At 55.9% G+C, this 12,360-nt stretch overlaps 1 protein-coding gene across 4 annotated transcripts in view; it reads left to right on the top strand.

The window, feature by feature from the left end:
• The first annotated feature begins 1,529 nt into the window (after positions 1–1,529).
• The window catches only part of DENND3 (DENN domain containing 3), a 52,068-nt gene continuing 41,237 nt past the window's right edge, over positions 1,530–12,360 (top strand). For all 4 annotated transcript variants that reach the window (XM_086695313.1, XM_086695311.1, XM_086695310.1 and 1 more), the window contains exons 1-5: positions 1,530–1,775; positions 7,276–7,531; positions 8,427–8,542; positions 8,952–9,094; positions 12,005–12,116. In XM_086695313.1, the coding sequence (XP_086551439.1) occupies positions 1,674–1,775; positions 7,276–7,531; positions 8,427–8,542; positions 8,952–9,094; positions 12,005–12,116 (729 nt within the window). In that variant the 5' untranslated portion in view covers positions 1,530–1,673. The remainder of the gene's footprint in view (positions 1,776–7,275; positions 7,532–8,426; positions 8,543–8,951; positions 9,095–12,004; positions 12,117–12,360) is intronic.

Below are 12,360 nucleotides of genomic sequence, written 5' to 3'. Positions count from 1 at the left end.
GAACAAACAGGAAGTCAGGAAGTCGAGGCTGTCCCACAGCTCTCGCAGGAGCCAGACTCCAGCCCGGGCCACCGAAAGCCCTGGGCTCTGCCACCTTCCTGGAGTGGCTCACTCATGCTTCCAACCGGTATCAGTGAGCCTCTCTCCCGGGTGCTGGGGATTCACAGATAACTCCACTCTGCCCCGTGCTGAGGCCACAGAAATGAAATGAAAACACCACGAAGGCCAGACAAGTATGAGCAAAGTCTGTCCTTTTTTTGAAGGCAGTGAAGATCCAGGGATGCCGGGCAGCCTCCAGACCTAAGTGAGAACCAGCTATGACTCATGATCAATAATAGATAACTTAGCAAGTGAAACCCAGATCCTGTGAAGCAGGTTGTGGGAGGTGGGAGCCTCAACAGGCTGCAAAGGAGGGAGAAGTACCTTTGGTCTCCAGATCCAGGCCCACCCCCCTTTTGATTTTGACATTGCTTTGTTCCTTTTCTTCTCAGGCTGATGACTGATGTTTGACATTATCATTAAGAATTTGAGGTCTCAAAAAAACGAATCATAGATTATTAGAGCTAGAGAAGTTCCTTCGGAATCATTTTCCTATTGGTTTTATAGATGCATATGATGGGGTCCAGGGAGGGGAAGGGATGTGCCCAAGGTCAGCCGGCAGGCAGAGCTGGGACCAGGACCCAGGTCCCCTCCAGCTTCTGCGTCCGACCACCCGGAACCAAAGCCAGCCTCCTGGGCCCAGCTTGTGGCTGGGGGAGGTCCCTGGTCCAGGATGAGGCCAGGTCTGGAGCTGGCAGGTAAGGGCCCTGTCAGGTGTCAGACCCTCTTCAGCTCTGCGCCCCCGGGCTCCATCCATTCCAGGATCACCTAGCCGGGTTTCCTGCTGAATACTGCTCAACCTCTTACTGGACAGGGCCAGTAAGGTTAACCGGGCAGAGTTATTAACTGGGAACGGTTCTTTCCACCCCTTCCACGCCCAGCCAACTCCACAGCCCTGGCCCGCAGGAGGGCTTCCAGGAGACGGTGGGGCTGGGGTCGCGCCCGGCCTCGCCTCTCCAAGCCTTCTAGGGCGGGCACGGGACTCGACGCAGCAGGTGACTTTCACCCCATCGACCCCGGGTGCTGGGCGCCATCGCCTGCACCTGAGGACCCCGCCTACCGCTGCCTGGGTTCCCGGGGGACTAGGCTGCCGGCCGGGATGGGCGGGGCGGCACCGGCCGAGGGGGCTGCGCGCGCAGACACTGCGCACGCGCGGGGACCTGCACCAGGTTCGGAAATGACGACCCAGCGCTGGCCCCCGCGGTTGCCCCCGCCCCACCCGGGAGGCCCCGCCCCCACGAAGGCCCCGCCCCGCCGGGCCCAGCTCAGGCGCCGCGGGTCCGGTTCCCAGTCCGTGAGGTCCCGCCCCGTCGGGCCTCCCTCCGGCGCAGTCGGCCCCGTCCCCCATGGAGGCCCCGCCCCCGGAGGCCCAATTCAAGTTTGGCCCCGCGAGGCCCCGCCCCCGAGATGCCCCGCCCCCGCGAGGCCCCTCCCCGCGGACGGCTCTCTGCGCGGACCCGGCGGCAGGAGCCGGACGCGCGGTTGCGGTTCCCGGTGTCGCGGACGGGGTCGAGGCCGGCGGCCCGAGGCGCCCGAGCGGGGTGCGCCCAGAGAGCCGCGGCAGCCGAGCAGCCATGGCGGAGGCCACGCCGCATCCCCTGGCGCTCCCCTCGGGGCTACTGGAGCTGTGCGCGCTGCTGGGGCCCTCCCGGGACAGCCTCCGCGGCCCCGAGCTGGTAAGGGCGGGCGGGGAAACTGAGACGGGGCGCTGCCGGGCGGCGGCGACGGGCGGGGGTCTGCGGCGTGGGTTCGGGGCGCTGGGCTGCTGTCCTCCCGGCCGCGGAGGAGTCGTCCGGGTCGCCTTCGGGACGCACGCCGGGGCCGGGGGAAGGCGGGCTGGGGGGCGGGGCGGCCGCGAGCCCGGGTTTCACGGCCCCGCGGAGGCACTTCATTCATTATCGCGGGACTTAGGGCCTCCCCGGCGGTCGGTGCCGTTCCTCGCACAGCGTCGTGAGGCTTTAGGTCGTCGACGCAAGGGCCGCTTTGAAGCGTTCTGCTTAGTCGTTTTGCGAGGACGCCGAGCTGTTCTCACCTGCAGAAAAGGCTGACCCCCGCCCCCCTTTACTCCTTCTCTGTGTCCTCGCAGCCCGAGTGACAAACCCTTTTCTCGGAAGGCCGCAGTTTCGGACATTCTCGTTCTCCGAGCTTCTTTTCCTGTGTCTTCACTTTTTCTTATTCTGCAACCCTGGCTTTCTTTTGCATCGGCCTGTGGCCCTTTTTCTCGTGGCCCCGGATGTCCGTGTGACTCTGTTTTCGGCGGTTTTCTCTGGCTGGCGGTGATGCGCAAAGCGCTCTACCGGCCAGATACCTGGACAGGCCCTCCCCTCCTCCTGGACGACATCAGTGGGAGGCACCGGAAGACACCTGAGGATTTAGGGCTGCAGAGTTGAAGGGCTGCATGGCGAGGCTAGATGTCGCTATAATTAACCGGACAAACGTCTGTCAATGTCTTGGTGGTTTCCGTGACTTTAATACTGAGCCAGCTTCAGTGGTTTCTGCATTGCCCTCCTCCTTTCTTACTCCGCAAGCCCCTATGATGTGTGCACCCCCTTTTGATCTCTGTCTCCTCTGACCTTCATGGATGGAGTTGTGTCCCCGCCTCTAATTTGCCAAATGGCATTTCCTCCTTTTTCTTCTGGTAGGAAATGACCAGGTTTCAGTTGCTTCTTGGGTGATTACAACACATCTGTTAGTTGCCCCGATGTGGGACGTGTCTTGAGAGCAGGATGAATCAGCGGGAATACGCACCATGGTGCTTTCCTGACCCAAACAGGCTGCGGCGCTTTCCCAGACAAGCGGGCAGTTTGCTACTCTGCATATTTTTAAAAAAAAAATTTTTTTTAACGTATATTTATTTTTGAGACAGAGAGAGACAGAGCATGAACGGGGGACGGTCAGAGAGAGAGGGAGACACAGAATGTGAAACAGGCTCCAGGCTCTGAGCTGTCAGCACAGAGCCCGACGCGGGGCTCGAACTCACGGACCACGAGATCGTGACCTGAGCCGAAGTCAGACGCTTAACCGACTGAGCCACCCAGGCGCCCCTACTCTGCATATTTTTAAAAAATATTTATTTTTAAGTAACGTCTCTACCCAGCATGGGGCTCGAACTCACAACCCCGAGATCAAGAGTCGCCCGCTCTACTGACTGAGGCTGCCAGGTGCTGCTTGGTGACAGGTGCACCCAGGAACCGAGATACGAGAAACATCTCATAGGGTAGCAAGGTGTCCTGACTTTTAATTTCCTTTCTTGGTTGGGGTGGTGTTTGTTTTGTGAGGATGTGACGAGGACTCCCAAGAATCCAACTCAGTCCCCTGTGAGTTTCTGTGCCTACATTTCCCTTGGCTCCCTGGTTGCTGGGGAGAGTAGGCGTTGGGCATGAACGGGACCACGAGCAAGTTGGTCAGGTCAGCGGGGCGCTTTCCATCGGGTAGGTCACTTACATAATTCTTGGGTGTGAAGGCAACATTGTAACAGTTTTCAGTGGCCAGCATCCTGGCTTTCAATTTACAGAGCCTGGCTGTCTCCCAGAACTTGCTGAACGGTGACACCAGCGTTCTTTATCTGTGCCATCCAGTCCGGCAGCTACTAGCCACACATGGCTTCCAGGTGCTTGAAGAGTGGCTGGTGCCACTGAGGCACTGGATTTTAAATTTCATTTCATTTTAATTAATTTCAATTTAAATAGCCACGCAGCTCTTGGCAACGGTTGCACAGCACAGTTCTAGAGCATTAAAAAAAAAAAATCTATTGTCTTCTGTTTTATTTCCCAAATGATGGCCAATCCTGTATGAAGATCAGTGCTGCTGTATAACCTCACAGAAGTAAATCTGTGACAGTATGAATTAGGGTGTCGTGTGTTTTACTTTTGAATCAGCTCTGCTCGTTTGGACTGAAATGGTTGTTACTGGGTAGGGGTGAGGAAATCAGTGTCTGCGAGAGGAGTGCAGGAACTGGCTGTCACAAGTCTGGGGAGTGGGACCTTGTCTTCCCTGTAGGCGAGGGGCAGTCACGACGCTCTGGGTCCAGGGTGGTGCCTTCAGGAATTTATTCTGATTACACAGTCGGACGTGTGTAAGTACGCATGGGAGAGATTATTCGCCGCTGCCTTTGCTCAGGTGGTGCAGCGTGACGAACTGAGAGCATGCCAACTGTCCCTCAGCGGGGGATTGGGCAAATATGTTACAGGGTCGTCCCGTGTGGCACTCTACAGTGGCAACAGGGCAGTCAGCCACACTGTATGCTGAAGGGGGGAAGAAAGCTAACGGAACCGTTTAAAGAGGATGATTGTACCTAGGGGGACAAAATCACAATGTACACGTAAAAAGTGGGAAGAATGTATTCCATGCTTTGCAAAGGATATTAGTCACCCTTTCACAGAATTAGGGGGAAAGCCTTTCCTTTCTATTCTCATTTCTTTTATTTTTCCTATATTGCTGTCAGTGTTTACAAATGAGACCGTAGGGGCATCTGGGTGGCTTAGTTGGCTAAGCGTTCGACTCTGGCTCAGGTCATGATCTCGCGGTTCGTGGGTTTGAGCCCCGTGTTGGGCTCTGTGCCGACAACTCAGAGCCTGGAGCCTGTTTCAGATTCTGTGTCTCCCTCTCTCTCTGCCCCTCCTCTGCTTGCGCTCTGTATCTCTCTCAAAAATAAATATTAAAAAAATTTAAAAAAAACAAAAATGAGACTGTTGCCTATCAAGTCGGAAAAGACAGCAAGGAAATATGGCTAGAGGAAAAACAGATGTTTGATGAACTACTGAGTGCCCCGTTGGCTGGGTTTTGGCCATTTCACTCTAAGCGACTGCAGATAACTACAGGGAGCACAGCCTTGGGACACGGGCGCCGTGTCTGCGGATTGAGCGGTTGTGTCGTGCGCGGGTTTGGGGCACCCTGGCTTTGGAAGCAGGCTGGCCGGCCCCTCAGGTGTACAAGCAGCCCAGTTGTCATCCCGCCCGTGACACCTGCACACGGGTGATACATCCACGGATTACGTGCGTGGTGATGACAGTGATGTATGGATACAGAGGGTGGAGATGGTCTGTGGGGCTGGTTTGGGCCCTTTGAAGAGTGTGCAGGGGTGAAACGTGGGCATCAGGTGCAGGAGCCACCGCCCCTTGGGGCAGGTGTCACGTGTGCCCTTTCGAAAGGGGATGATGCCCCCGTTCGTGAGCATGGACAGAGGTGCCGGGGGGGGGGCGCCCTGGGCCGGCTGGGAGGAGGCGGCCTCATTCTCCCGGCAGAAACCTCGCAGGATTCGTTTGTTGCAGAATCTGTACCTGCTCTGAGCCACAGGCGGGGTGGGTGCTTGTTTTGGAACTGTGCCCATGGGGTGGTAGTGGGACTGCTTTTAGAGACCTTTCTGAGGCCAGAGGCCCCATAACGTGGGTTTGCAGAGGGGAGCGAGGGGCAGGGGCCGCAGCACCAGCTCTGGAGACCCGAGGGGCACCGTCTTTATCACAGGGGAGCATATGGAGGGGAAGCTCGGGTTTTAGGGAAATCAGCATGAGCTTAATTTTTGAAACTATAAGTTTGAAGGACCCACCCAGGTATGTCGGGCACAGTTGGGTGTGGTCTGAGCCTGGGAAGAGGTCTGAGCTGGCAGCAGGACCCTGCACGCTGGCCCCAAGTGAGGACACTACATAAGTGTTGAGATTGCCGGCCAGGCACTGGAGGAGGGACTGGGGCCACGGACTCACCGTGGGGCGGGGCGTGGGGGGGGGGTTGGGGAGCACCCAGGAGTGTCGGGGCGGAGGAGAAGAGCAGAGTGCAGGCGGCCAGAGAGGTGGCAGGAAAGGGGGGGCCCTCGCTGGTGTGTGCCCAGTCTTCATGGACGTAACTGTTCATGGAGGAAGAAGTGACCACATGTACTTTCATAGTTAAGTGGGTCTGAAGTGCCAGAGTTTGATAGGAAAGTTTTGGAAAGGTTTTGTATAACTCAAGACACGGATTCCTTTCATGCATGATACACAAAGCTTTTGAAATTCCCCAGTCATATGGATTTCCCATGTTTGGTCTTTGTTGCTACTGCTGTTAAACTTTTTTTCCAAGTATAAAGCAGCTGTTGTCTGAATTTAAATTATACACAGCATAAAAATAAGCGTTTCGAGTTTAGAGTGTATTTCCTGGGGGCAAATGCTGTCCTTGTAGGATTCCTCTCAAGGGTGAGAGTTCCCCTTTGGTCCCACGATTCTTACCAAAAGCGTGACACTGCCTGCCCGCGACAGTCCCATGTGTCCTGCTGACAGTGATGTCCTTCCTGATGCCCTGAGTCCCTCAAAGACCTTTGATTACACACTGCCCACCTCCACCCCAGCCGCCCCCCACCTTTCCACATCCTTGCTACCCAGGGAGTCCTGCCTTTGACTTCTCTGTGTGCCAGCTGGGGGCTGAGCCCCTGCGGCCCTGTCACAGCCTGCCAGCCTTCTCTGGGAGCTCTGCCAGGCGTCCTGGCCAGACAGAATGGGGATCGAAGGTAGTGCCTGTGGCCTTTATGTCATTTTAGGGATGAATGAGAAGACAGAAGGTTTTTTTAAAATCTGGTACCAAGTTAAAGTTCGAAAGTATTCGGGCTGGGTGATGACCCCCCCCAGTATAGACCCCGGGGGGCCACTTGGTCGCTGGAGGAAGGTGTTGTCTCTGAAGCCAGTGGTCCGTTTTCTCACCCCTCAGTCTCTGTCCCCAGGTCAATGGTGACGGGACTGCTGGGGGAATGGCCCGGCTGGCGGGGGACACGGTGTTGGCACCCCATTTGTGCTGGTCAGATAGTGTGCAGGGCCCTCCTCACCGGCCCGTGAGGGCGCGGGGCGCTGGTGTGGGGGCGTGAGGGTTGAGCACTTGACTTGCAACCCCCCCTCTTGAAAGGGAAGCTTGGCTGTGGCCTTAGCAGAGCCGAGTCTGAACTCGGGTCTGCCTGTCGGCACCGGGCTCTGAAGTGGACACCTTGTGTCACCACCCCTCGTAGCCGCTGAAGAGCCAGGCCCTGCTGGGTGCTGTGACTCGCCTGAACGCGTGGCCCAAGAGGCCCTTCGGCGGCTTCCGTGCGGCCCTCGCTGTGCACATGCTCTGCGGGACAGAGCCGGTGCCCGGTGGAGGGTGGAGGGCACAGAACCAACGGCGGGCACTCAGAAGGTGCACGACAGGGCGCACACGTGTTCGTATTTCTGCCCGCTTCAGGTGGCCCAGAAGAAGGGGGCCAGCAGCCTCTCTGCTCTCGACCCGGAGGTCCTGTCCATCTTTGTTCCTCCTTTCGTCAGTAAGGAGGACACTCAGCTGGCTGGCACCAGCTGTGCTCTGAGCAAGACCAGAAGGCGCTCCTTCAGAAAGAAGAGGGAGAAGCCCAAAACAGAGCCCTGGAAGGGACCCCCTCCGGAAGACGTCAGCGTCCCCAATGGCGTGGACCTGCTCGCCCTGCCTCAGCTCTGCTTCCCAGGTATCCGCTGCCGTGCTTTCCAGCCGCACCGATGGTGCTTTCTAGAAGCCACCTCTAGAGAGTGACAGAGGGGGGCTGGTGACCGCTTGAGCCTTGATGTCGAGCCACAGGACTGGGTTCTCTTAATCTCAGGGGTTTCGGAGCTAAAGGATACACGGACCACTCAGTGCAGGGGTCTCGGGGATAGAGGGTGCCCAGGCCACCCAGTGCCGCCCCCAGGTCTTAGAAAACTGAATCCCAGAAGAGGGGCTGTTGGGGCTGCCAGGTGTCGCAGTTTGCAGATGTGCTTTCCGAGGATTTTCACCTTGGACTTACAGTCCCGTCTTCCAGACGTCCGGCAGGCTGGTCAAAATGCCCTCCAGCTGGCCTGTGGCATGTCCCCGGGCTCCCCAGCTGTGCCTGTTTTCTGTGCCCCTGGGGCTGGCGGCCCAGGCTTGCACACCTTCCCCAAACTGGCGGTCCCGGTCGTGGGTGGCCTTTGTTCTTTCCGGTGGTGGGTGAGAAACGCCCAAGGGGCTTTAGAAAAGGCAGACGAGGAATGCGCCGCCGTGTCCCGTCTGGGAGTGTCCACCGAGAAACGGGTGCTGTCTCCTGGTCTCCGGGGTTACAGCCCGGGACACCCGCAGCCCCTGCCGTGCTCAGGAAACCGTCGGCTCCGCACGCACAGCCTGAAGCGTTTGTCTGTGGTCGTCCCCGTGTTGTTTGCTAAATTCTGCAGAGCACAGAGGGTGGCAGAGCAGGGGGCGCGCGTGGAGGGGCTGATCCCCAGAGTTAGCGCATCTTGGCATCAAAGCCCCACAGCGATAGTGGAGGGGCGAGTCCCGGAGGCGGAAAGCGGGCTGGCGGACGGCCCCGGCTCTGAGCCGTGATGAGATCTCCTCTTGTCCATCTGCAGGGGGCGTGTGTGTGGCCTCCGAACCGAAGGAGGACTCTGTCCACTTTCTGGTGCTGACCGATGTCTGTGGGAACAGGACGTACGGCGTGGTTGCCCAGTACTACCGACCCCTGCACGTACGTGATTCCGGGGGACCCCCCCCCAAGTCGGGTCCCAGTGTTTGTTACTGTGCAGGGACACACAGCGCGTGGCAGCACGTGCAGGGAACAGTGGCACCGAGTGCGCTCGCGGTGCTGTGCACCCCACCCCCCTGGACGTCACTCCCCAGCCCCCCTCCAGCCCCCGGCCACCACTCATCTGCTTTCTGCCTCCAGGGACGTGAGGTGCCTGTTCTGGATACCTCGTGTCCGTGGACTTGCCCTGCACGTGGTCTTTGCGCCTGGCTGCTTTCACTCAGCGTGTCGTTTTCAGAGTCCAGCGACGCGGGAGCTTCTCGCTTCTGTCCGCAGACGCCGACACTACTGAGGATAGAAGCCGGGACCGGCTGGGTCGAGAGGTGACACGTGCCTGTGGCTTTCTCTCCAGGACGAGTCCTGTTTCTACAATGGCAAGATGCACTGGGAGCCGTTCAGGCCACCTGGGGGTGCGGCTGGCTGCTTCGTGCCCTTTGCCGTGTGTGTGGTCTCCAGATTCCCCTATTACAACGCCCTTAAGGACTGCCTGTCTTGGTGAGCCCCCCCGGGTGCCTGCTTGTCCGTGAGGCCGCTCCTAGCGCTGGTGGGTGGTGGGTGGGCCCCAGTTGGGCCCCGGGAGCACCTAGAAGCTTCCAGATGCTTCTGGATATGCTGGCATGTGGGGAAGGTCTGCCAGATGAGGGAGGATAAAGCCAAGCTGTTGGAAGTAAAATTAATGGGATTTGATGTTTGGTTTTTTAAAAAAGGTATATGAGGAAAAGCTCTGTTCCTGGCTCTCTGAGAAAATCAGGAGGCTGCTATTAGTTCTGCTGAGTTCATTGACATTTTAACAATTACCTTTTTTTGGGGTGGAATCTTTAACCGTCTTAGTGCTGATACTGAGAAAGCCTGAGAATATAGAGAATTTTTGAAAAATCCAGAGAGCATCGCGTGGCACGTGACTGTGGCACAGACACGGCCAGCCCCCCGGCCACGTGCGCCCCAGCTGCTTCGTGTGCACGCTCACAAAGTTACAGTCTTAGAGTTGGCGGCGGTTTGGTTGAAGACAGAAGGCGGTCCACAGAGGGTCCCCCTTCTGTTGTCACACCCACCAGCCACCCCTGGCAGATCCCACATTTCTGGGAAAGCCATGACTCTGGTTCTCCCACCGTGGCCAGGGGCTGAGCAGGAGTCCATCCGGATCAAGCTAACGGCCTTCGTAACTCAAATTCCAGCACCTTCATGGGGGTGTTTTCTTTTGTTTTTTTGGAAAACGTGGCTGGTCTTTGGACATAGTTTGGGTCTAGCCTGCGTTTTATTGCCACACACGTAAAACACCTTGTACAACAGGTCTCATTTCAGGGCTGAGTGACTTGAGGGGGAGCACGCGCATTAATGAACGTTTGCCCAGGCGTGGGAAGGGCCAGAATAAATGAGGACATGGTCGCTTTTTATTCATTAACTGATCTTCTTCAGCACTTGGTCCCCAGTCACCTCTTCGGTGAGACGGGGAGGGTTATTCACGCCCCGTCTCGAATGGACGGGCTAGGGCCACACCACAGCCACCTTCTAAGGAAGGTGGCCCTGCTCCACTGTCTTGACACCTGTTGTGCCTTCAGCAGTTGACCCTTGTCGCGTCAGGTGGCATGCTGGCAACAAACACCATCCTGCTTGACAGTAATGGAAGCGGACATTTAAGCTGAAAAGCGTGTCCATTTTCCTTGCTTCTTGGGTTTTCTGTCTCTTTCAATGGCCGTTGCTAAGTGGCCGCAACTAGAAAACAGAGCTAGGGAGAAACAAAGGACAGGAACCAGAAAGGCAGTTTCTAAACACAAATTTATGTATTTTTTTTAAATTTATTTACTGAGAGAGAGAAAGAGAACGGGCTGGGGAGGGGCAGAGAGGGACCGGGTCAGAGGATCTGAAGGAGTCTCCTCGCTGCCAGCACAGAGCCTGACGCGGGCCTCGAGCTCAAGAACCGTGAGATCGCGACCTGAGCCAAAGTTGGACGCTGAACTGACTGAGCCACCCACATGCCCCAGATTTATGTATTTTTAAAGCCTGTTTTTCTGCTGTAATGAGACCATGTAAATTGCCTCTGTGGGGACAAGAATTGGGAGAGAATGCTCGGTTATATTTGGGGAATTAGATTGCTGGAAGTGGTTTTTTTTTTTTTTTTTAATTCTTTACAATAAATACAGAGGAGTATTTTTTTTAATTTTTTAAATGTTTTTATTTATTTTTGAGAGAGAGAGAGAGAGTGTGTGTGGGGCAGGGGCAGAGAGAGAGGGAAACACAGCATCCGAAGAAGGCTCCAGGTTCCAAGCTGTCAGCACAGAGCCCAGTGTGGGGCCCGAACTCACGAGCCATGAGATCATGACCTGAGCCGAAGTTGGATGTTTAACTGACTGAGCCCCCCCAAGTGCCCCCAGAGGAATATTGAATTATCTCCAAATCCCAATATGGACCCCAGGAAGAGTTATTGTTACTTAGGAGTGTAGTGCTTGGCTTGCTGGGCACGCATGGGCCCTGGCGGTGGGCCGGGCCGGGGTCCGCCCCAGGGGACTGAGGCAGGGTGTCCCGGGCGCTTGGCTGAATTTTGCCAGATGTAGACACCACAGTTAAGACACAGAACATTTTTACCACCCCCCCAAGGCTCCCTCGTGCCCTGTGGTCGCTTCCCAGCCCCTCTGCCCCTGGCACCCGCTTGTCCGTTTTACGTTGAAATCACATGCATCCGAGCCTTTGAACCGTGGGGGTCCACGTACGCATGGGGTTTTTTTCCGAAAAATACCGTACAGTCCTGTAAATGTATTTTCTCTTCCTTGTGGTTTTCTTAAAACCATTTTCTTTTTCTCCGGCTTGCTTTATTGTAAGGATACAGCAGCTAAGGCACATAACATACAAAATACCTGTTAATCAGTTATTCATGTCCTCGGTAAGGCTTCTGGTCAGCAGTGCGCTATCAGCAGTCAAGTTTTGGGGGAGTCAGAAGTTATACGCGGGTTTTCAACTGCGTGGGGGATGGGTGCCTTTAACCCCCACGTGGTTCAAGGGCCTACTGGACTTCCAAAGTCAGAATGCATTTGGGAAACCAGCTTTGTCAAGTACTTTCCCTTGGCACGTTTGTTCCCCGCTCAAGTATGACACATAGAAAAACGCACGAATTCCAGTGACTTCCCGCTGATGGAACACACCCGTGTAGCCAGCACCCACACCAAGAAACGGAACATGGGCGGCCCCCCCCCCCAAACACCCCAGCTCCCCTGTGCCCCCTTCCGGGCACGCCCGGATCCTGGGCAGCCGCTCCCCGCCCTGTGACATCCAGGTTAGTCTCCCTGTTGCTGGAAAGTTCTGAGCTGCCGGCCCTGGCAGACGCTTCAGCTGGGATTAGAAATGCTAAGGAGGACCATCAGATGCTCAGACTCACTTTGTGATTTGATTTTTTTTTTTTTTTAATTTTAGTTTATTGACTCATCTGAAGCTCTGTAAAGATTTCGAAGTTGACAATCACATAAAAGATTTTGCTGCAAAGCTATCTTTAATCCCTAGCCCACCGCCTGGACCACTTCATCTGGTAATTAAATCTGGAATTACGTCTTTTCTTTGCAAATAGTAAAAGAAGTAAGATGGAGATGGGTTAAATGTGTTAAACTGTTTCTTACGTTTCGGCGTGTTTAAATTCAGCTTCTCAAGTTCTTACAGAATTCTCTATTATGCTATTTCTAAAGGTGGTTTGCCCAGCGGTCCGTGATGAGTGGGCGTGTAGCTGGGGATGAACCCCTTTAGCGGTTAAAGAAAAGTGCCTGGCTTTATACTTT

This window comes from Puma concolor, chromosome F2, assembly GCF_028749965.1.
Source record: "Puma concolor isolate L17-30 chromosome F2, mPumCon1.1.hap2, whole genome shotgun sequence".
Lineage (NCBI taxonomy): Eukaryota > Metazoa > Chordata > Mammalia > Carnivora > Felidae > Puma > Puma concolor.
The sequence above is the reverse complement of the archived record's forward strand: the minus strand, read 5'-3'. Positions and strand labels throughout refer to the sequence as shown.